Source organism: Chenopodium album, chromosome 8 (genome assembly GCF_948465745.1).
Source record: "Chenopodium album chromosome 8, dcCheAlbu1.1, whole genome shotgun sequence".
NCBI lineage: Eukaryota > Viridiplantae > Streptophyta > Magnoliopsida > Caryophyllales > Amaranthaceae > Chenopodium > Chenopodium album.
Genome location: NC_137841.1, coordinates 52,788,885 through 52,811,418, shown reverse-complemented (window position 1 = coordinate 52,811,418; position 22,534 = coordinate 52,788,885). Strand labels below are relative to the sequence as shown.

The 22,534-nt window shown below is 36.0% G+C and overlaps 1 protein-coding gene across 1 annotated transcript; it reads right to left on the bottom strand.

Annotated features, from left to right (window-relative positions):
• Positions 1-2,684: 2,684 nt before the first annotated feature.
• On the bottom strand, positions 2,685-5,101 carry LOC145643042 (uncharacterized). Its single transcript, XM_081694206.1, has 2 exons — positions 3,757-5,101; positions 2,685-3,637 (listed from the first exon to the last, which is right to left on the bottom strand). The coding sequence occupies exons 1-2, from the start codon at positions 5,099-5,101 to the stop codon at positions 2,685-2,687; spliced, it is 2,298 nt and encodes a 765-aa protein (XP_081550332.1).
• Positions 5,102-22,534: the final 17,433 nt, after the last annotated feature.

Below are 22,534 nucleotides of genomic sequence, written 5' to 3'. Positions count from 1 at the left end.
TCTAGTCCTAACAGTATGCAACTTAACAAAATTGATTCAGCAAAAGAAGTTCGAACTAGTATCACTATTTGCTTTCCTCTAAATTTAGCTCTTGCAGTACTTATTCATCAACTCGCTGCACACGAAAAAGTACTCAATTGATGCTCAGGCATCTCAGTATTAACTGTCCATTCATATTATATTCACAATCACATTCTTTGTATTCCTATAAAAATAAATAAAGAGAACTGTCCGAAATTCATATGAATGATTATATCCTAACTGTATATATAATAAATATTGGTTTTGTGTAATATTAATAAATTCATACTTTTAATTTATTTTCCTCCATGTTTAACAAACTGTTTGCAGTAATCCTATTCCAAAATCTTTGAGGAACTCCATAAAACAGAAAGTTATAGTATAATTCAAATACGTTCATTCCAAAAAATTCAGAAGTTACAACTCAAATTCTTAATTTACCGAAAATTGCAGCATACATTATAATAATAAACGCAAATAAACTAATAAAAAATTGCATCTTTATTATTAAGCGTATTTTATTACACAATCTGTGAGGTAATCTGTTACAAAACAGCAGCAGCAAACCAACAACAACAACATACTGAGGCCACTACAAGGTCAGGCAAATCAGTGTAGCAGACAAGCACAAGCATAAGGCCACTACAAGGTCAGGCAGATGGTATGAATACTAACTGGTCAGCTAATTACTAGGGCAGCTAGTGGCAGAATGCAACTCACAATTAGTAAACAAATCCAGGTATAATAAGAGAAAAACAATTCACTAGACTTTAACATGTTAATAAAAGGTTGAAATAAATAATACTACGTAAAATGATTGCAAATACCTTGCATTCCTTCGCTTCCAAACTGAAATAGAACTTTATCTTGTAATTCTTGATCACCCTCATATTCATTACCAACATCATCATCATTCTCATTTAGTACATCCGCTTCATCATTCTCACTTAGTGCATCCGCTTCAGCATTGTTATTCTCATTAAATGCAGCGCCATTATTCATTGCTTTTCTTGTAAGAGAATTATTCAAAGACTGGTTACTTGATACAAACCCATCATTATTTTCTTTTTTCCTTTTCCGGAATTTAAGGTACGTTGACATAGAACCAGGAGAGCAGAACGCTGGTTTTGTTCCCTTCTTTTCTGAGATAATTTCCTGCTTCTTTTGGATGCATTGATCTTTAACACTTGTTGCTTCAGTAATTGCATGCTTCTTATGCCTATTAACTTCCACAACATCAGCCATAGTTTTAGGGCGAAATGATGACGTCTTTACTTGCTTTGAAACCTATAAAAAATTAGGCAATTATAGCATTACTAATTGCATGTAAACCGTGAAAAACAATATAAAACAGTGTGTATAAATTAAAAAATAGAAGTGAACACCTGCTTACTAGCTTTTCTTTTTCCAGAAGTGACATTGTCACCTTCCATAATGTCATCAGTTTCAACCTCATTTTCACCATCATATTCCGACGTAGAGTCGTCATCTTCATTTTCTGGTATACTATTCTGCCTTGCACTTGGACAAATTAAGGCTTTTGTTTTTTCTTCAAGTATCCTATTAGCAACAGATGTTGAACCTCGGGCTTCCATTCTCTCAGCATTGAATTTTAGTTTTTGACGCCGTTGCAACTCATATTCAGTAAGCTGACTTTGGGAAGTAGGAACTTTGGGTCTACTCGGTTTCATCTGGAAAAAAAATGGAAGTATGTTTATTATGTATGTAAATATAATAAATTGAACTAAATTTCCATGTAAATATAATAAACTGTTATAAATTGCAATGTAAAAAAAAATGGAAGTATGTTAATTATGTATGTAAAATAACATTTAGTGACGTATTAAAATAATGTATGTCAATACCATCTGAAAACTCTCTAGGAGGGATTTGAACAGCATAATGCCAACCTTCTCTATTCAAATCATCCACATAAAACACTTGATGTGCTTGAAATGCTAAGATAAAAGGTTCTTCTTTAGAAACGGTCTTATTCATGTTAACCGTAATAAGCTCATCATCATCCTTCTCTGAGTGAAACCATTGACATCTAAATAAGACAACACTGAAATGTCCATGATAAGATATCTCAATGATTTCAGTTATTGAACCATAATAATTAACATTTCCCACAACAGGATTTTGATCTTTGGAGCTTGCAAAGCTATGTGTAATGGCTGTTAGAGTGACGCCACTATTTTGAGTTACGCAGTTTGCATCTCGCTTCATGGTATGAAATCTATAGCCGTTAACCAAGTATCCGATGTACTTTTTGGCAACGTGAGAGGGACCTTTTGATAACCACAAAATATGGTTCGAGATATTATCATGACCATCTTTAAGAATCAAATCCACTTTCTCCCTAAACCAATCCATGAAATCCTTACTATGGTCTTGAGCACTATTCCATTTTCTTTTCCTTTTAGCACTTACACAAATCTTGTGCTCAATGTAAAAAAAATATATTTCTCTTACTAACGCACTAGAGTTAGAATAAAGACATTTTATAAAAAAATATGAATAAACCTAAATTTTTATTACAAATCTTACCTTATATATTTCTCAACTTCCTCACAATGACAATTGAACAAGACATAACGATGCGCTTGTGCCCATGTATTGCGATCAATTATGTTTCCAAGATTTTTTTTCTTCGAGGTCCTTCATTTTCCTTTGATAGGATGTCCTACCTTAGGGAAAAATGATTTTGAGGTACCACACTCATTAACTTCAGGTGTGGCTTTGCTTGATCGTTTCAAAAATCTAGCTATGAAAGCAACACATTCTTTAGCTTGGTTTCCTTCTGCCATTGAAGCTTCTAGACGAGCCTTGTTTCGAACATCTTGTTTCATTTCATGAAGATTCCTCTCAATTCCATACATACACCTTGAACTCACAGGTCCACCCAACTTAATTTGGTCAACCAAGTGTATGGGTAAATGTTCCATTATATCAAAAAAAGCAGGTGGAAAAATCCTCTCAAGTAGGCATAGAGTTTCAACTACCTCAGATTGCAATTTGTCAAGATCTCGAGGATCAATAGTTTTACTCCATATACCTTTGAAAAAAGCAGAAAGTCTTATCAAAGGACTAGCAACATCTTTGGGTAATGTTGTCTTCACAGCAATTGGAAGAAGATAATTCATCATAAAATGAGCACCATGACTTTTGTAGCCTGCTATTTTCCTTTCTCCAACTTGCACACAACAACTAAGGTTGGAAGCATAACCTTGAGGAAGCTTAGCATTTTTTATAACCTGACAGAACTTACGCTTTTGCTCCAATGACATCCAAAAGCGAGATCTTGGAAATTCTTCACTACCATCTTCCAATTCAATTGGTTGAAGCTCTGGCATCAAATTAAGTTCTACCAAATCTCGACGAGCACTCACATTATCCTTGGTCTTTGGAGAAATGTCTAATAATGTCCCAATGATATTATCAAAGAAATTTTTCTCAATATGCATTACATCAAGATTATGGCGATTAGAGCAATGCTTCCAATATGGTAACTCAAAAAATATGGGTATCTTTCTCCATGGATTCGGATCATCCACATCACGCCTTGGTTTCTTTTGCTTCTTTCCAAATGCATTTGGAAAATCACGCAACATATCTTCAATATCAATTCCATTAAATGGAATAGGTTGACATCTTTCCTCAAATTCCTCTTATCATGACGCCAAGGGTGAGATGGATCCAAAAATCTACGATTTGCCCTATACACAGTCTTACCACTACAAGGCAACCACTCGGAATCTATTTCATAATGACATTCAGGGCATGCCAAGTATCCTTTTGTGCTCCACCCAGATAACATTGCATAACCCAGAAAATCACTCACGGTAGTCATCAATGCTACATGCATGTCAAACCTTTGATTAGTCGAGGCATCATAAGTTTCCAACCCAAACTCCCACAAATCCTTCAAGTCCTTAATAAGTGGCTGCAAATATATGTCAATGTCATTCCCAGGGGAAGACGGGCCGGGAATTAGAAAGGCTAGCATAAAAAACTCAGGCTTCGTAATCATCCAAGGAGGCAAGTTATAATTAATCAACATAACTGGCCATGTACTATGGACAATGCTCATTGAATTGAATGGGCTAAATCCATATGTGGCTAACCCAAGCCTCACATTGCGTGGGTCATCAGCAAACTTTGGGTATAAAGAATCAAATTCCTTCCAAGCTGGACCATCAACAAGATGATGTAAGAGATGATCATTTTCACGCCTATCAGCATGCCAAGTCATGTATTTCGCCGTCTCTTGAAACAAAAATAGTCGTTGAAGCCTTTTATTGATTGGAAAGTACCTAAGAATCGTTTGAGGAATCCTATAGGTTTTTCCATTTTCATTTTGTATGTCATTCTCTGTGTCATTTGATTTCAATCTTGGCGTCTCACAAACATGGCAGCTTGTTGCATTTTCATGCTCTTCCCAATATATCATGCAATCATTTGGGAACGCATCTATCTTAGTGTAATCCAACCCCAACACTTTCAGAACACTTTTTGCTTCATTAAAAGAAGCAGGCAGTTTCGCATTAGGTAACACCTCCCTTATAAGCTCCAATATATCTCCAAAAGTAACATTAGTTAGCTTATGATCACACTTCAAAATGAAAAGTCGGATCATGAAGGAAAGTTTTGAATGATTTTTACAACCAGGGAACAAGTCTTCCTGGCCCTCTTCAACTAACTTGAAAAACTTTTTTGCCTCGTCATTTGGCCCCTTACTAAAAGCATCACGTGCATCATGCAACAATTCTACTATGTCATCATTAAAATCATTTGGGGTTGACCCTTCTTCATTATCCAAAAAAGTATGTTCCCTTTCAAAGTTGATCCCTAACTCTGATAACTTATCCGTTCGTGGAACAAAACCATTACAAATAAGGTGATCTCTCACAACACCTTCATGACGCCAAAAACGATAATGACAACTTTCACAAGGATAACAAATTTGATTTCCTTGAGACTTAGAAGCAAAAGCCTTTTGTACATATTCATCTACTCCCCGTTCATATTCATCACTCCAGTTGGCAAACATCCACCACTCTTTAGTTCCACTATCCATACCTTTGGGTAAGAATTAAGAGGGTTATTTTACTTAATTTTAACAATAAAAACATTTAATAAATTCACTAAGAATTAAGAGAGTCACTTTAATCAATTAGAAAGAACAGACATTAAATCTGCTTTACAACAACCAGGAAGAAAGAGGACTACTCTAAACATAAACTTCTGCTCCACAATTTAAATTGTAGCCATGACTCATGAGTTGTGATACATAAGAGCATTTTCACACATACATTTCCATGAGAAATAAATATTTTATTTGAAAATAAAAATATATCATAAATCGTCAAATTACCAATATACTCCAACAAACAAAGCTGCCTTAACCAGCAACTCAAAGAAACCTTTCATTATCAGAACCAGCAACAAAGAAAGTACTTAAGACTTCTTCATGTACATGATCAATTCAAAAGTCCAAAAGAAATTGATATCTTTCATTATTCAGCAATATATATTAGATAGATTATGGTAAAAGCTTTTCTAGATTAATTAGCATGGGTGGTGTAGTTAAAGACCATAGGGGGAAATGTTAGGTTGCTTTCCACCTACACTTTCATGCTTTATTTGAATTAAAAGCATGGGATAGGTGTTAGAGATGTACCATGGATAATGAAGCGTGCTTTTACATCTATAAAGGCAAAAACTAGTTACAAGTAGGAGTGAGCAAGAACATTAGCCCAAATGTGGATTCGAAAGATATAAGTCATGTCTGGTGTAGAATAGATTAAAAACCGGACCTGAAATCAGTTCCTTATTCAGGTGTATAAGTCAAAGTCTGGTCTCAAAATCAAATTTAGTTAAAAAGAAGTTGGCTCATTAGTTGGAGTTTCCGATTACGGTTGAATATTCTTTGTGAAACCAAGTTCTTCTGCTAAGTTACCATTGTGTATAATCTCTATGAACATAGCAGCATAGGTAGTAAAAAAATTTGGGAGAAAAGGGGAAGATTTTAAACCATCTCACATCACATCAGTCTACAAAGAAGGTACAGTGTATCTAGCTGACTAAAAACTAAACAAAAAAAAGTAACCTGCAAATCTTCCATACTTTGAAATGAAAATTACAAACTGGAATGTCTGGAACAGAAGTTGATCAATGTTCGGGTTTTTCCTATAATGATATGAGGATAAATTAATGAAAAATCAGGGAAGTACCACAACACCGCCCTACCCCAGGAATATACATGCTCTCAAGATATCACGTATACCTTTATCTACCAATAGCAGAAACAAGTACAGCTACGACTCCAACTGCACGAGCAATATCAAGATATTATCGACCAAAAGGTACTAAGAAAACCCCTAATTTTCGATATTAGCACTATATACAGTAATATCATTTTTCTTTATAGTTTAAGCCATTTAATTCCTTTCTTGATAAGTTAAAGGGAAAACAAAAGGAGGGCTATAAGCCAAACCAGATAAATATAGCACCAAAGATATTATATAAATAGAGCACCCAAAATATTATGTACAAAAACAAAGAAGCTCAAAACGGAATCACTGAACCTAGATGAACATCAATCTGATACTCAAACCCTTTAATCATCTTATTTACAAATACACATTCAAAACAGAGAAATTGCACAAGTTGCACCGAAAATTCAGCACATATATCATCAACAAAAAAAACCTAATCACATGAAACACAAAGGCAATAAGATAGGCTGTAAGAGATTGTTAATGACCTATTTCATCGAAGGAGTCCCTCTCATCATATCAATGTTGGGTAATTTCAATACGTCTAAAAGAAACCCATTAAATCCGAGCACAATATACACCCCAAATTTCGAGCACAATATACACCAGAAAATCACAGCATTTTTTTCCAATATAATTGAAGCAAAAACAACTACAAATTCAACCAAACATAGCCCAACAATACATAGCATTTTTGCAATAAAATTTAAGGAAAAAAACCATGAAATTCGAACTCAAAGATAAAGTAATTCCATGGCCTTAAATACAAATTCCCAAATACAGCAATAACAATTTAAATTTTATATATCAAAATGCAACAACAAAATTTCGATAGAAATTTCAGAAATGAAAAACGGAGATTTTCGAGATATCAGCCACATGCAATAACAATTTAAATTTTATATATCTAAATGCAACAACAAAAATTTCGATTAAGCAATTTCAGAAATTTAAGAAATTTTATATACCTTGAAGGCGTTTGAACTCAATTTCGAGATATCAGCCACATGCAAGATGAAAATGGAGATTTTCGCCGCCTCTTGAGCAACCAGACGTCACCTGAAGTTCGCCACCTCTTGAGTTCCGCCTTTGCCACTTCTCAATTTCAATTAGTTTTCCTCTTGAGTAATTTCAATTACTTCGCCACCTCTTGAGTAATTTCAGAAATGAAAAATGGAGATTTAGGGAAAATTGAGAATTGGGGGAAATGGATGATTCGGTGAAATGGAGAAAATGGAGAATTGGGGGAAGTAGCTCTTAGTGTATTGAAATGGAGAAAATGGAGAATTGGGGGAAGTAGCTCTTAGTGTATTGAAATGGAGAAGTATCAGATAGTGTACGAGAGAATTGGGGAAAATATTTCTTTTGATTTTTTTTCTTATTTTTTGCCCTTGGAATAATATAAGGGTTCAAAAAATTTGGGAAAAAAAAAGTAGAGGGAAGCTGAAATTTTCAGCGCGCCTCCTATTTTTACCATTACATAATCACTACCGTTGCAATAGCTTTCCCTTTTATTGATATATCTAGGCTAATGCAACGGTTCATTATAGCCGTTGTAATAGATCTACCGTCCGTCGCAATAGACTAATCTATTGCAATGGCAATTAAATACCGTTGTATTAACCTTTTTTAGGCCATGGCAATAGATAAAAAATGTAGTAGTGACTAGACTTTCCACACTTTTACTTCATTCGATTATGATTCGACGTGAAAGGTACTCATCACCGGGTTTGGTTTTGGGGAGACACATTTGGGTGTCTACAACCTCGCATTGGTGTGGGCCACAACCAAGTAAAGACATTACATGCTTGTGCATAGAGTCTTTGTAGTTTCCCGAATGGATCCACTTAAGTATTTATCGAGAAGTATACACTCAATGGGCGCATATCGAGATGGATAGTTAACTTAGCCCAGTTCGATGTAAGATTCAGGCCTCAAAAAGCGATCAAAGGATCCGTGGTCTTAGATTTTCTAGCGGACTTTCCAATAGAAGATTCAACGCCAATACACGACAATGAATTTCCAGACGAAGACTTGATGGTCACAGAAGATGATACTTGGACCTTATACTTTGATGGAGCCTCAAACTAAAAAGGTTGTGGCGTTGGAGTATTACTAGTATCACCTAAAGAAGAGCATGTTCCAATCTCCATAAAGCTAGATTTCGACGTTACCAACAACACTGCTGAATACGAAGCATGCGTGGTAGGCCTTGAAACAGCTTTAGCATTGGGTGTGAAGAAATTACGAATATTTGGGGACTCTTTATTGATCATCAACCAGATTTCTATGATATGGAAAGTATGGAGCGAAAGTCTAGCCCCTTACCAAACTTATCTAGAAACTCTCACTAATCAGTTAGAGAAGGTAGAATAAACGTATCTACCTAGAGAGGAAAATCAATTTGCTGATGCCTTGGCAAGACTAGCCTCAATGGTTAGGATTCCTACGGAAATCAAGAAAATGCCTCTAACTATAGAAAAAAGGTATAAACCGGCTTATATTCAGGCTATAGAAGATGATGAAGTGACCCAGGAAGAAGAAGAAGAAGAAGAAGAAGAACTGTGGTATACGGATATACTTAATTATGTCACCAAAGGAAAATACCCTCTTCATGCTAACAAAAGAGCAAAACGAGTATTAAGACTTTTGGCTTCCCAATACGTACTCATAGACAACGAATTGCATAAAAGGGTACCTAAGGAGCTATCTCTCTTATGTGTAGGGAAAAAGGACGCTCAAAGAGAAATTAGGATAATCCATGAAGGCATTTGTGGAACCCATGTGAATGGTGAATGGTGAATGGCAAAATGCTAGTCCAAAAGATAATGCGAGAAGGATACTATTGGACTACTATGATTAGGGATTGTCATCAATATGTAAAAAGATGCCCTAAGTGCCAAATTTACGCCAACTTACAACATATTCCTCCATCTCTACTCTACACCTACACTTCACCATGGCCATTCTCTACATGGGGAATTGACATTATCGGTAAAATCACCAGAACAGGACGTCATGAATATATCCTAGTAGCAATTGATTACTTCACAAAGTGGGTCGAAGCACAATCATATGCTAAACTAACTGCATAACATGTAGCACTCTTTATCGAAAAAAATATTATTTGTCGATATGGAGTCCCACATGAAATGATAAGTGACAATGGAACTCACTTTCAAGCTGAGTGTGAAGAATTGTTACATAAATATGGCATTCAACACCATCATTCATCTCCTTATAGACCCCAGGCAAAAGGAGCAGTTGAAGCGGCTAATAAAAATCTAAAGACTATCATCGAGAAAATGATAGAAAATTACAAGGATTGGCCCGACAAACTCCATTTCGCACTGTGGGGTTATCGCACGTCAATTCGCACATCAACAGGAAATATGCCATTTTCCTTGGTTTATGGAATGGATGTCGTACAACATATGGAACTAGAGATACCATCTCTACGCATTACATTAGAAAGAAAACTCGATGAAGTTTAATGGACTAGGGCGAGATATGAGGAGCTAATTCTACTTGATGAAAAACGACTAGAAGCTCTACATCATACTCAATGCTATCAAACTCGTATGGCTAGGCATTTTAATAAGAAGGTGAAGACAAGAACATCAAAGTAGGAGATTTGGTGTTAAAAGCATTAAGGAAAAATGTTTTAGAACCAAGGGGAAATTTCAGACCTAATTGGTCATGACCCTATATTGTCAAAACAATCCTATCAGGAGGTGCAACAAAATTAACAGATATGGATGGCAACGTGTTCTCGAACATGACAAATCTTGACCAACTTAAAAAGTACTACCCATAATTACTTGAGTAGGACACTCAAGAGAGCTACGTTTGGCCTGATTCCTTAAGAAAGGATACGTAGGTAACCCTTTACGGGTGCGGCCACTTTACTTTTTGCAAACTTCGCATCCCAGATTAAAAAATAAATTTGACAGAAATTCGACGTAGCATCAGCGTCACAGAAAAAGTTCCGTCGCCAGCCGATTAATTATAGCGCCAGACGACAGTGTATGTCGCCTGACGCCAGACTGCTGCAGCTGGTGCCATACGTGAAAAAGCGGCGCCATTTTTCTGGGAGTACCTTGGAATATTTCGGTGATTTTCGAAAAATTTTCGACTTCCGTACTTGAAAAAATTTCTGGAAAATTAAATTTTCAGTTTTCATTGCTTTAATAAATTAATTTTAAAGGAGATGATTTAACTAAAAAGCTGAAATTTCATTAATAAAATAAACTAACAAATTACATTATTGATGGAATTTAAATACAGCTTAAACAAATTAACTTTTAATTTAAAACTAAGTCTAATAATTGAAAGTTAAGCAATGCTTTAATCTTTTTTCTCTTTCTTTGCTCTCTTCCAATTTTTTCTACATCCTCTTCATCATCCATGACTTTAGCTAGTAGGCATCCTTTAGAGGACCTACATTCAATTTTTGAGTAAATAGTTTCTCCCTTATCTACGACTCCATGTTTCTTCTCTACCCAAGCCTTCTTCTCTGAAGTGTCAGCTTTTCTTTTCCCTTTATACTTCGTAGAGCTCTTCTTCCTAGGAATTTTACGTGTTTTGAATTCAACCTTTTCACCCAAACGTTCCTTAACGGGAATCACTTTGTCACCTAGATGACTCTTCACATCAGTTTTATTCTGATTTTTCTTCATGTCCTTTGATGGTTTCTTGAGAAGCCACCTCTTCACATCATTGAGCAAGGAAGGAGGAACCTTTTGGGTAATCACTTAAAATTTTTCTACTTCTTGAGAAACCGGGAATTCATAGGGACGACGAAGATCCCCAGAAGGAATTTTTTGAAGTAGACCGTACTGTCTTTTTACCCTGCAGGGATAATAAAAGTCATCTTGGATAAGCTTTGAAGACGACAGAAGGGTTGCTTGTTGACACCAACCATCTTCTCTATTTTCCACCAAGGGATGACCCACTTGATGAAAAAGTTGCAAGAGGCAAAGACTTTCTTCCACTCATGGCGCCCCATCTTAGAGAAGTGTTTCTTCCTTCTCACAAATAAATTTGGAGTGTATTTTTCAACGTTGTCGGGAGGACTAATTAATTCTAGTCTCTCCATTAGCCACATCTAAAAAAATTCAATGCAAATAAATTAATATTACTATATAAAAATATGTTTTTGATTTCTGTAATTAAAAATATTATTTTTCTACCTATAATAAAATTGGAGAGCCCCAAAAAGGTGCTTTTGGATTTCTTTTCAATTCATCAAGACTAAGCATAGTCTCTCCAACGATTAGCGACATTGGATTTCTCCAGATTCAATCTGCTCCTAAACAGTTAATATAATTGCTAGACCCTCATTAGTTCTACCACTAGTGAGAAGATAATTGTTAAGCATGCAAAAGAGAAAAGCCCTTCTTTTATAAACATGAAAAGACTCAAAAAAAGGTCTATCAAAATAATGGCGAGCAAATTTTTTTCAAATTTACTAGGCTACCATCTACTATATTTGTTAGATCTTTGTCTTTTAAACGAAAGAAGCGCTCAAAATCCTTATAATAATATTCATTTATTTTAGGGATTACCATAAGATCTAATGCAGGGAAGCCTAAGATAGCACCGAATTCATCCGGCAAAGGGCTAATTTCATCACACCCTAGTCTAAAACAATGAGTATCCACATCCCAATTTTCTAAGGCGGTATGAATAAAGTCTATATCAAGATCTACCCCCTTGACACCATAAATACCCCCCATATGAAAAAATTCTAATTCTTTTCTCTTCTTGGCAGTTAGAGACCGACACCATTCAAGAGTGAAGTTGGTAAAACTCTTAGTGATTAAAGACATGATTGATTTCTTTTCAAAAAAACTAAGACTATATTTAATCTGCTGAAATTATGAAGAATATCGGAAGACCAGGAGGCTATTTATACACAACATCGGCACAATTTTAATCTGGATAAAATTCAGAGTCCGCGCTCATCAGCGCCAGACGACAGAGTCTGGCGCCTAACGCTAGAGCTTGGCGCCAAGCGCTAAGAATTAGCGTCTGGCGCTAACGCAAAACCTGTGGCGCCAGATGGCGCTGACGTGTCTTAACATTTTCTTTTTTGGGAGAGAAAGTTGGATACCCTCCATCAAAAATAAAAATGACGGATTTTTTACGCAAAATTATTAATTATCATAATTCTTTGCACACACAAACATGCACATAAAAAATAATAATAATAAATAAATGTTAAATAAATAATCTCATAGTAGTACATACAGATTTGTCTAATAAATGAGTCTAATAAAGGCAAAGTTTTATAAAAACTAAAATAACAAAAAAGCACAGGTATAAACTACGACGCCGGAGTACGTAGATGATGATAGACGCCCATCATATCATAAAACTGCGCAGTATGAGGAGTAACCTCTCCACCAGCTCCAGCTCTAATCTCCTCGGGAGATGGAAAACTCAGCTCAGGACCCGTCCACACAAGGTAGCCACTCCCTGGCCTATCGACCCAGCAAGTGCACCTTAGGGCTGAGGCTGCTGCGATGACGAGCAAACCTTGTACATCCCACCACCTCTAAGAGCCGAGGTAGCCTCTCCCTGGCCTATCGACCCAGCACGTGCACCCTAAGATGAAGAGCCCTAGCCCTCCACCGCCTCGGTCTAAGCAGCCTCAGAACGACCACCCCGACCGCCAGAGCCAGTACGACGACGTCTCAAGCTAGACCTTGCCGGGTCTTTGCGCACCTCAGGTCTCGTCCGGGTACGAGAAGGAATGGGATGATCCTGAAAAAAGAAACTATGTTAGAAACAATCAAAATAGAAGCAATAATGCCAAAATAAGAAGGAAAACAACCTCATGAACGGCGTCGTCGCAACGACACGTAGCCACATTCCTCATCCGAACGAGCTAGCTCCGGAAAGCATCTATACACCGTGCCATCGCAATGACCACCTTTCGCGAGAACTGTCAAAGAAATAAAGTCAGTAATAATGCATAACATACATGAATTAAATTGCAAATAAATAAAGCTTGCCCGAGTCTGGTGGCAAGGAATCGACCGCTCCACAAAGAGCTCATCCTCAGGAGCCGGAGGAATCATCTCCTCAATCGGCCCGTAGGTCCCCAGATAATGGATGGACATACGAGGTGGCACTAACTCATTAGGTCCAGCCTGACGAAAGCAAATTAAAGTCAGTAAAATATTACTTGGGGGCTACTTAACAAAAGGTAAAAGATGAAAATCATACCGCCACCTCCTCAGCCAAAACAGGGGCTGCAGCTAACAGCGGCAGCAGCTCCTCCTCATAGCACCGCCCAGGGATCGTATAAGATCGCAAAGGGGTACTAGCTCTCTCTGACATGCTCACCAACTGTAGACACCCATTTGTATCTCCCCAAAACCAAACCCAGTGATGAGTACCTTTCACGTTGAATCATAATCGAATGAAGTGAAAGTGTGGAAAGTTTAGTGTTGCGGATAGTTTTAATTTCTTTTCTCTTCTCTCTGTTTTTGAAAACCTATTTTAAGAAAACATCCAATCCAGTTTGGTTGGTCCATGATATGGGTCCAATAGTAGTGTAGTTGGATAGGGCATGAAAAGACCTTTCCGACGATATATATATTATAAGCCCAATTCCGATGTATATTGAGGAAGTTAAGGTCAAATTACTGAACTGGGCCTGGTTTGAGCCTTATATGCGGCCCAATGATCTAGATGAGGGCCTAATATGGATTTATCATTCCTAATGCAATTAGGAATGGTTTTAGTCTTCTACATTCTTCTAGAAGGTTCTTTTCATTCCTAATTCAATTAGCATTGATAAATTAACTTTTGTTGACTTTTTAAAGTTTTAATCAGAATAAAAGAATGTTTTTGAGGAAAATACAATTTTATCCTACTGTACGGCAATTTCTATCTGATTTTAAGAAAACGCGTCAATAATTAAATTAGCGCCAAACGCCATCATTAGCGCCTGACACAAAGCTTGGCGCTTAGCGCTAGCGTTAGCGCCTGGCGCTAATGTCAGCGTCTGGCGCTAACCTCGTTTTGCGCGTCAGAACTCTGTTTCGATTTTTAATCTTTTTGGCTGACTTTCTCTATAAATAGCCTTCTAAAAACTCCGTTTTCATTCATCAACTCTCATCAAGAAATTCTTGATTACTCTCTCTCTCTCTTTTCTAAACTAGCTTTTCTCAAAATACAAAATTCCGCACTCACAAGACTTAGATGCACCTAGCGATATTCGAAGTTGCCATCGCCCTAAACGTGAAAGGTTTTAATTTCTGAGGGTTTGGTCCCTAATCTCTCTTTCAATTGTTTAATTTAATTGTTGTTTTTTTTATTTTCCTTGAAGTGACTAACGTGTGTATTTTATTATTAGAAAGAGGTGCGAGGCATCAAAGTAAGTGCTTTAATTGTTTGTATTATGATATAGAAATCATGTTTAGGATGTTATTTTGATTCCTAGTATCATGTTAGGATGCTTTTCTTAGTATGATATTTAGGGTGATTTGCTTATATCAATTATGATTCCTGTGATGCTTCCTATTTTTTCTTTCCTAATATTCATGTTAGTATCATCTTGGGGCTAAAGCTTTGATCTTTGATGTTTAGTGACATTCTAGGGTTTGTCATTAATCTTGTTAGTATCATGCCTAGGATCTTGCTATTATCATGCTTTAAAATGATTTATGATTATAATTTTATGATGATTATTATTATTATTATTATTATTATTATTATTATTATTATGATTGTGATTATTATGATCATGATTATGATTATAATTATTATTATTGTTATGATTTATTATTATTATTATGTTTCTTGATTATTTTTATTGTTATTGCTTGATAACACCTTTTATGCATGTTTAAAGGGAATTGGTACTTATAATCGCCCTTAATAAGATAATTAATAATCATGTTTAGGGTTAATTTTATTATAATTCAAGTGATCGCCAATAATAGATTTTGTTTGTGCATTTATATTCAACCAACATAGATTAAACAGGTTTAGGGTTAATCCTATTGATTGCATGTTAGTTAGAAAGCGCACGTGAATACGATCAGAATAAAGTAGAGGCCTATTATTAAGGCAGGTTCAATCTCTTTTAGGTTGGATTTGTACCTTCATCCCCGAACTACCATTCATGGTTCCAGATCTATTGGAGTTGACGATCTCTTGGATCGTTAAGGGGTGTAACCTTCACCGTGTGGACGGTTTACAAGTTCCTAAAACTTGTTGGCGACTCTTTTGCTCTATCTTCTTTCCCTTTGGACGCCACCGTACTTTAGTGTATGATCACAGTGGGGTTCAAGCTAAGGATAACGCTTGAAATATTCTCTACAGTTTTTGGCAACTCCGCTGGGGAGGATTTCTATTTTAATTCCTGAAATTTATTTCGGCAATGATTTAGAATGAGTGGATAAGACTCGAAAAGTTCTAAGTATTTCATGTGCGTAATTTTGATTAACATTATTGTCATATGCATAAAAAAGATCTCATTGGAAAGACCATCCGTAATGAGTTAAAACATAGGATTTTTACACATAGGAAATTTGAGGAATATCTTTCACAACTAGGATCGAAATAACACTGCACGAAACTGGAAAATTTTATCGAGCACAGAAAGCTGTTGAGGCATGTAGGAATTAGCGTCAGCGAACTGAAATTAGCGCCAGTATTTTGACTTTAGCGCCAAAAAATAGCTCTGTCGCCAGGCGCTAAAGCCAAAAGTTGGCGCCAACCTCTGTTTGCTAGCGCCAAATTCTTCCAATACCGATCCAAAAATATGCGTTCTAATTTCGACCAGTTTTTAGCATTGCTTGCTTGATCATACTTCCTGATTGAGTTTTTTCTCACTTTTCTGAAACCCATATGTGTTCTACATATGGACATAACCCTCTGGCAATTCATGCTCCATCTACCTAATTGAACATTCTGAGCAACAAAGGGTACATCCGAGAATGTTTAATTCACCAAACCATGGAAGCGAATTTTTTCTAAATTCGCGGTGTCCCAAACAATCGCGCCAACCCTTCACGGTTAGGCTTCCACGCGGTGCATCCTGACAATTAACCATGGACCTGCTATTGACTAACCCATATCCCGAACTTTAGAGAACTAGAGCCATGGTTAGGTTGCAAACTCATTGCATCATATCGTGCCTACTTGACTAATTATGCATTATTTGTTATGCATACTCTATTTGTTTTTCTTAACCGTTTGTTTGACTTGTGCTAAAATTAAACAGATTAATGACTAAAAGAACTTTGCCTAATTAATTAATTAATTAGGGTAAATAAAGTCTAATATTTTAACCAGAATTGACTTAGTACGACTTTAGGCATACCCCTGTTGATCAATAATACCGAAAACAGTTTCAGATCGATGCTCCAGCAATGGCGCTGAAGTTTGAACTGTAGCGCCACTCTGTGGAGTGTGGCGCATGGCGACAGTTCTGTCGTCTGGCGCTACACTGCAAAGAGAGGCTCCAGTCATGTCATTTTGACGACAATTTGGTTTATTGCTCGAGTCATCACTTTGTGTCTAATTAACCAGTTTGCTAATTAATTAGGTTATATTTTACTGTTAATAATACCTTGTTTAGTCATTAATTGAGTCAGGCACCAAGTCCCATGGTCTTACCCAAAAGTCCAAGCATGTCACTTACACTTAACACACACACCAATACACATACTTTGACCATGTCTAAGAAAGTCGTGTATGCGCGTTTTTTTATGTCATTTTTTTAGGGGGGTAAGTCGGATATTAATCCTCCAATTTAAATACCATAATTGATTCCTAAAAATATATACCTTATTTTTTGCCAAAACTATGAACCTATTTTTATTTTTCCTCTTTAAAACCGTAAAGTCAAGGTCGATTTGAGTCAAGTAATTAAAACAAAAACGGTTTAAATTACAGCGCGTGGGCAAGAAAGGAAGGGCGGTTAATCAAAGACAATATTTTCGTACAAGTCCAACTTTTCGACAAACCCATCGCTCGTAAGAGGAAAGCTAGGACAGCAATGGCAACACAAGAAGAAGTCAATGAGCTCAGGAACCAACCGGTTACCGTGACTAAGACACTAAAGATCCTAACCCTTAAGATCGATGATCCACTACTACAAATCCCTTGGTTTTTGGACGTTATTGGTTCGACGCTGTGTATGGGGTGTCCACGTAAAAATAAATTCCCGCTTATTTTCGACGCTTTTATGTGTCGAATCAGCTATTGACAAGAAAAAGCGTCGACAAATTTGTATGATTTACACGTGACTCAAGGCAACCCAAAGAAAATAAAAAAAAAAGAAAAGAAATATCAAACACCGGCTTATACCCACGAATATACCCAAATTACTCTCTCTCTCTCTCTAACTCTTACATCTCAACACCTTAACACAAACTCCTTCGACACTGAAATCCTCGAAATCCTCTTCTTCGATCTCTCAATTTCTGGATTTTCTCTCCTCTTCTCAATCATGGTGCTCGAGGTTTTTCCTTCTACTCAATCTCATATTGAATTGCTTCCTAAAACGATTTTAAAATTAGGGTTTTCAATTTTACTGACATTCTATTATTCCCCCTTTTTTATTGGAATTTTCAGGCGACTATAATCTGCATCGTCAATTCGGAGTGGATGTGTAATGGTGATTACTCGCCCACCAGATTTCAAGCTCTTTCTTATGCTGTTAATGTCATTTGCGGCGCTAAAACTCAGGTTTTCTGTCTCTCTCTTCACTTCTTTTAAACCCTAATTTACAATTTGGGGGTTGGATTTGTTATCAATGGTATTTTTTTTTTTTATGAATTTGGTAGTTAATTGTGGATATTACTTGATGGGTTTTGATGTTATTGATTGATTCCGTGTAGTTTAATCCGGAGAACACTATTAGAATTCTGACTATGGATGGAAAAGGTGTTCGTGTTTTGGTCACTCCCACCAGTGATCATGGAAAGAAATTGGCTTGTATGCGCGGTTAGTTTTCGTTTGATATATCATGAATTGATTAACATAAATCTTGATTATGCATGTTATTGAATCTGTTGCTGTGAATGCATGATTAGAAAACAAAGAAGTTATATTGAGTTGTTGTGAAATTACATTGAGTTTTTAGTTATTGTGCTGTAGAAAGCCATCGTATTCAATTCTAGGGTTTGACTGTATGGCGTGTTGGGTGTAGGGGATTTAGTGAGCGTTTTAGCTTACTTACGCTTCAATTATTTCAGGTTTTGGTCTAACTAAGAATCTCAGTTGTTGTAGAATTTCATTCGGTTTGTTTTACTACTCAAATATACCCTATTTATTTTCTGGGCTGGGTGGCACGCTATGAATTCAGAAGATGCGTTAATTGGGTTTCAAATTCATAGAATTTCACCAATTGGGCAGAATAAAAAATACAATACAATTTTACATGATTGTTTACATTTAGAGATATACCGTGTATAATAGAACAAATGAAGTATTAAAGTGGTGAGTAATTGGTTTTAGATATCTGAGAAAACAAAGAAGTTGCATACATTTCACCATTCCAGCTTTTATCACAATTTTCTTTATTTATTATTAACTTGGACTAATCAATCATTTGATGTTGCAGAAGAAAAAAGAACGATGAGCTTTCAAAGCTTTATATGCTTGCATTAAGTTATTATTAATATTTTCTGAATTCTAAACCAGCTTTGATCGTATTACTTTGGTTAAAATACACATACAATAGTTAGAAGTTAGTTTCAATTTTCATCGAAATTAGTTAAGATACCAAGCTAACTATCTAAAAATTCTCATAAAAGATGTGTAAGCATTCCTATTTTGGCAAGGTGATGAATTGCTTGGTTTTGTTGTGTAGTTGACGATGGCTAGGCACACTTGAGCTTTATTACCATTACTTTAAGGTTTAATCTGTAGCTCGGGATTACGAGCTCAGTAAAATAAGAAGTCAAAATGACACTGTAGCAGAAGTGGCCCCTCTGATGAAAAAGAAATTTAGTCTTAAATAGAGAGTAAGAAGACCCGGGGATTGAACAAATGAGTTTGCTGAGTCTGAAATAGTACTGATTATCCTCTCTAAAGAAATTTGTCATCAATCAGGTATGCTGCTCTCTTTTACACATGTTTGTTTTCTCACATATCTTTGTTTCCTTGTTATTCTGCTTGAAAATCTGAAATCGAGGTCCTTATGGTGCTTCATAGTAAGATATTTTAAGAAATTTATTGATTCAAGAATGTATTGTTCGATTCTGTAAATGTGCTGGAAAAATTTGTATTTTGTAAAATCGACCAAATCAGAAATATAAAACACTTAGTAAATGTTATGCTCTTATTTTGGGGTTTCTTGAAAATCAGCTGAGTGATTGGAAGCACTCATTTAGAAAACCATACTCTGCTAAACCTGGTTGCGAATTTTATTGTGAAAGGAATGATTAATTTTGTTAGATATTTAGACATTTGTTAGATATTTAGACTATCCATATTGCTTGATTGCTTGCTACATTGCATCTCTATAAATGTGCTAGTGTACTTGAATGACTGATTAGGTCATTTAAACACGATTTAAAGTGATATATGGTGCCTCTTGATAAAACTTGTGGACTAGAATTTGCATCCACAAATAATTTTATTGAAGTAGTATTTAACAAATAATAGAATGTGGTAGTGAAATTGATCTTTCATTCGTAGGAAAGAGTAACTTAGCTGTAGGAAAAGTGGTCCTAGGACTGTAGTTTGTCCTAGAACTTCATTATGTTAACTGTTTTATATACCTCTTTTATCGTCTTCCTCTATTTCCCCTCTAAAAACTCCTGTATGCCTAATCCTTGACCATCATTTTGCTTTCATCAAGACAAGCTTAATGCTTGACCATTGGTTTGCTTTCTTATTTCCTCTGTTTGTTTGTGTCTCTCCTTTCTACCATTCTATGGCTACTAAACAGACCAGACTTTAGAAGCTTTGCAGTCAAGTGCTTCCCAATCCCCATTGATCTATATTTCTCAGTTACAAAAGATGCTATTGAAAGTTTGAAACTATGACTAAATCATTTTCTTAAACATCTCCTTCTAGTGGTTTCCATAATTGTTAATCTGGAAGATTTTCTATAGTTAGGGATGACTGTTTGTGATATACTAAGTGAGACATAATGAAGTTTTATGCATGCCAGTAGTGAATTACTACTATTTCGAGTAGAATTTTTGGGATGAATTTGATAGAATGGTCTGGGTCATTGTGGTAAATTTTGGCTGGAGTCGTATGCCATTTTATATTGTTAATTTTTCATGAGTATCTTTTTAGAAGTACTAACTGGTAACCATATCAATCTCACTCCCATACATATACCTTGTGCTTGCTTATTTGTGTTGCTGTAATCGAGTATATATGGAATTGTTTCATCTCATAAAGTTATTCCCTTATTTATTCCTGCAGTGTTTGTATGGAGGGGCACTTTACCTATTATTTATATTATCTTAGCTTGGACCATCCTCTCTTTTTTATCTTAGCTCTGCATATTCACCTAATATTTATACTATCTTGGACCAAAAGGCTTATTGTTTATGAATTTTTTAGGGGGTTTACAATTAAATTAATATTGGCTCCATCTTGTTGCCATAGCTTAAGCCGAGTGAAGTGCCTTTAGTTTTTGAGCTTTGGACTGAGGTAAGCAGAGGAACCCATGCTTGCCTCGGCTCATTATCTACATTACCCTTAAACTGAATACTAAGCTGAAATCCAGAATTGGATCCAGCTCTGAATTTCAGAACCAAATTCAGAGCTGAATTTTAGAGCTGAATTCAGAGCTGAATTTCACAGCTGAATTTAGAACTGTATTCAGAGCTGAATTTCATAATTAAATTTAGAGCTGAATTTCAAAACTGAATTCAGAGCTGAATTCAGAGCTGAATTTCAGAACTGGATTTCGGAGCTGAATTTCAGAGCTGAATTTCAGAACTGAATTTCAGAGCTGAATTTAAGAACTGAATTCAGAACTGAATTCAGAATTGAATTCAAAGCTGAATTTCAGAGCTGAATTTCAGATCTGATACATTTATACTTAAGTTGTTGCTTAGCAGACTAATCTGATTTCAATATGTGTTTGGTATTTCATGCAATCAAGTTCACTTTTGAGTTTTTGTATGCTTAAAGCTTATTTACAATTGGTGAATTAAATGGCTATTTTAAGTTGTTAATAATCTGATAGGATTATTGTGCTTCAAATGCATCTGAATGCACACAAATTATATCTGTTGTGTTAGTATTAGTCATTCTGGTATTAATTCAATTCATGTTGTTAATCAAATTGGTAGAATTTTGGTTCTATCTGATGGGTATTTATATCTATTTGATCTGCAATTGTTACAGCCTGTGAAAAAGTTGGGATTCTAAAGGGTGGTAATGTTGTTGCTAGAAGGGTTTGTAGTTTTGAATCTGCAAATTCTAATTGGATTAATGAACAGGGAGTTAGTAGTAGTGGTAGTAGTGTAGGTGGGAGGCTTATGAAAAACGTTAGGTGGCGGGGTTTAATCGAATGGGGTGAGGTTTAAGGAATTCAGTTCTAGGGTAGTGGATAATGATGGTGGCTACCTTTTTGTGGTGGCAATGGGGAAGAAAGTGGTGTTCATTGAGCTGAATTCAGGCAGTAGTAAGCATGATCGAGAGGTCGATGCGAAACGTGGGTTGTTCGTGGTTTTGAAGGAAATGTCGTGTATTGATGGTGTGAAGAGTATGGCTTGGCTTGATGATTCATTGATTTTAGGGACTGGTAATGCTTATAGTTTGATGTCCTGTATTACAGGGCATGTTTCTTTGATATTTTCACAGGTTGTAACAATTGCAGATCCATGCAGATCAATTGCTGTTGGTGGTACCCTGGTATTTGGTAATTCTGGTATGTGATTGCACATCAACTAGATACAAAAACACATCTGGTAATTCTGGTATATTTACAATTCATGTTGTTCTGCCTGACACGGCTAATATTCCTTGTCTCAAATTGTTGTCAAAAGATAAGAAGGTGCTTCTACTAGTTGATAATGCAAGCATTGTAGTGGATAATCATGGACAGCCCGTTGGTGGTGCCCTGGTATTTGGTTGTGCTCCTCGTTCGATTGCAGAGTTATCTTCGTATGTGGTGGTTGCTAGTAATGGAAATTAAAGATGGAATTATAAGCTTGCGTGTGTATGTGTGTGTGTGTTTGTGTATGTGTGTGTGTGTGTGTATAAGCCTATATTGTGTAATGTACTAATTTATA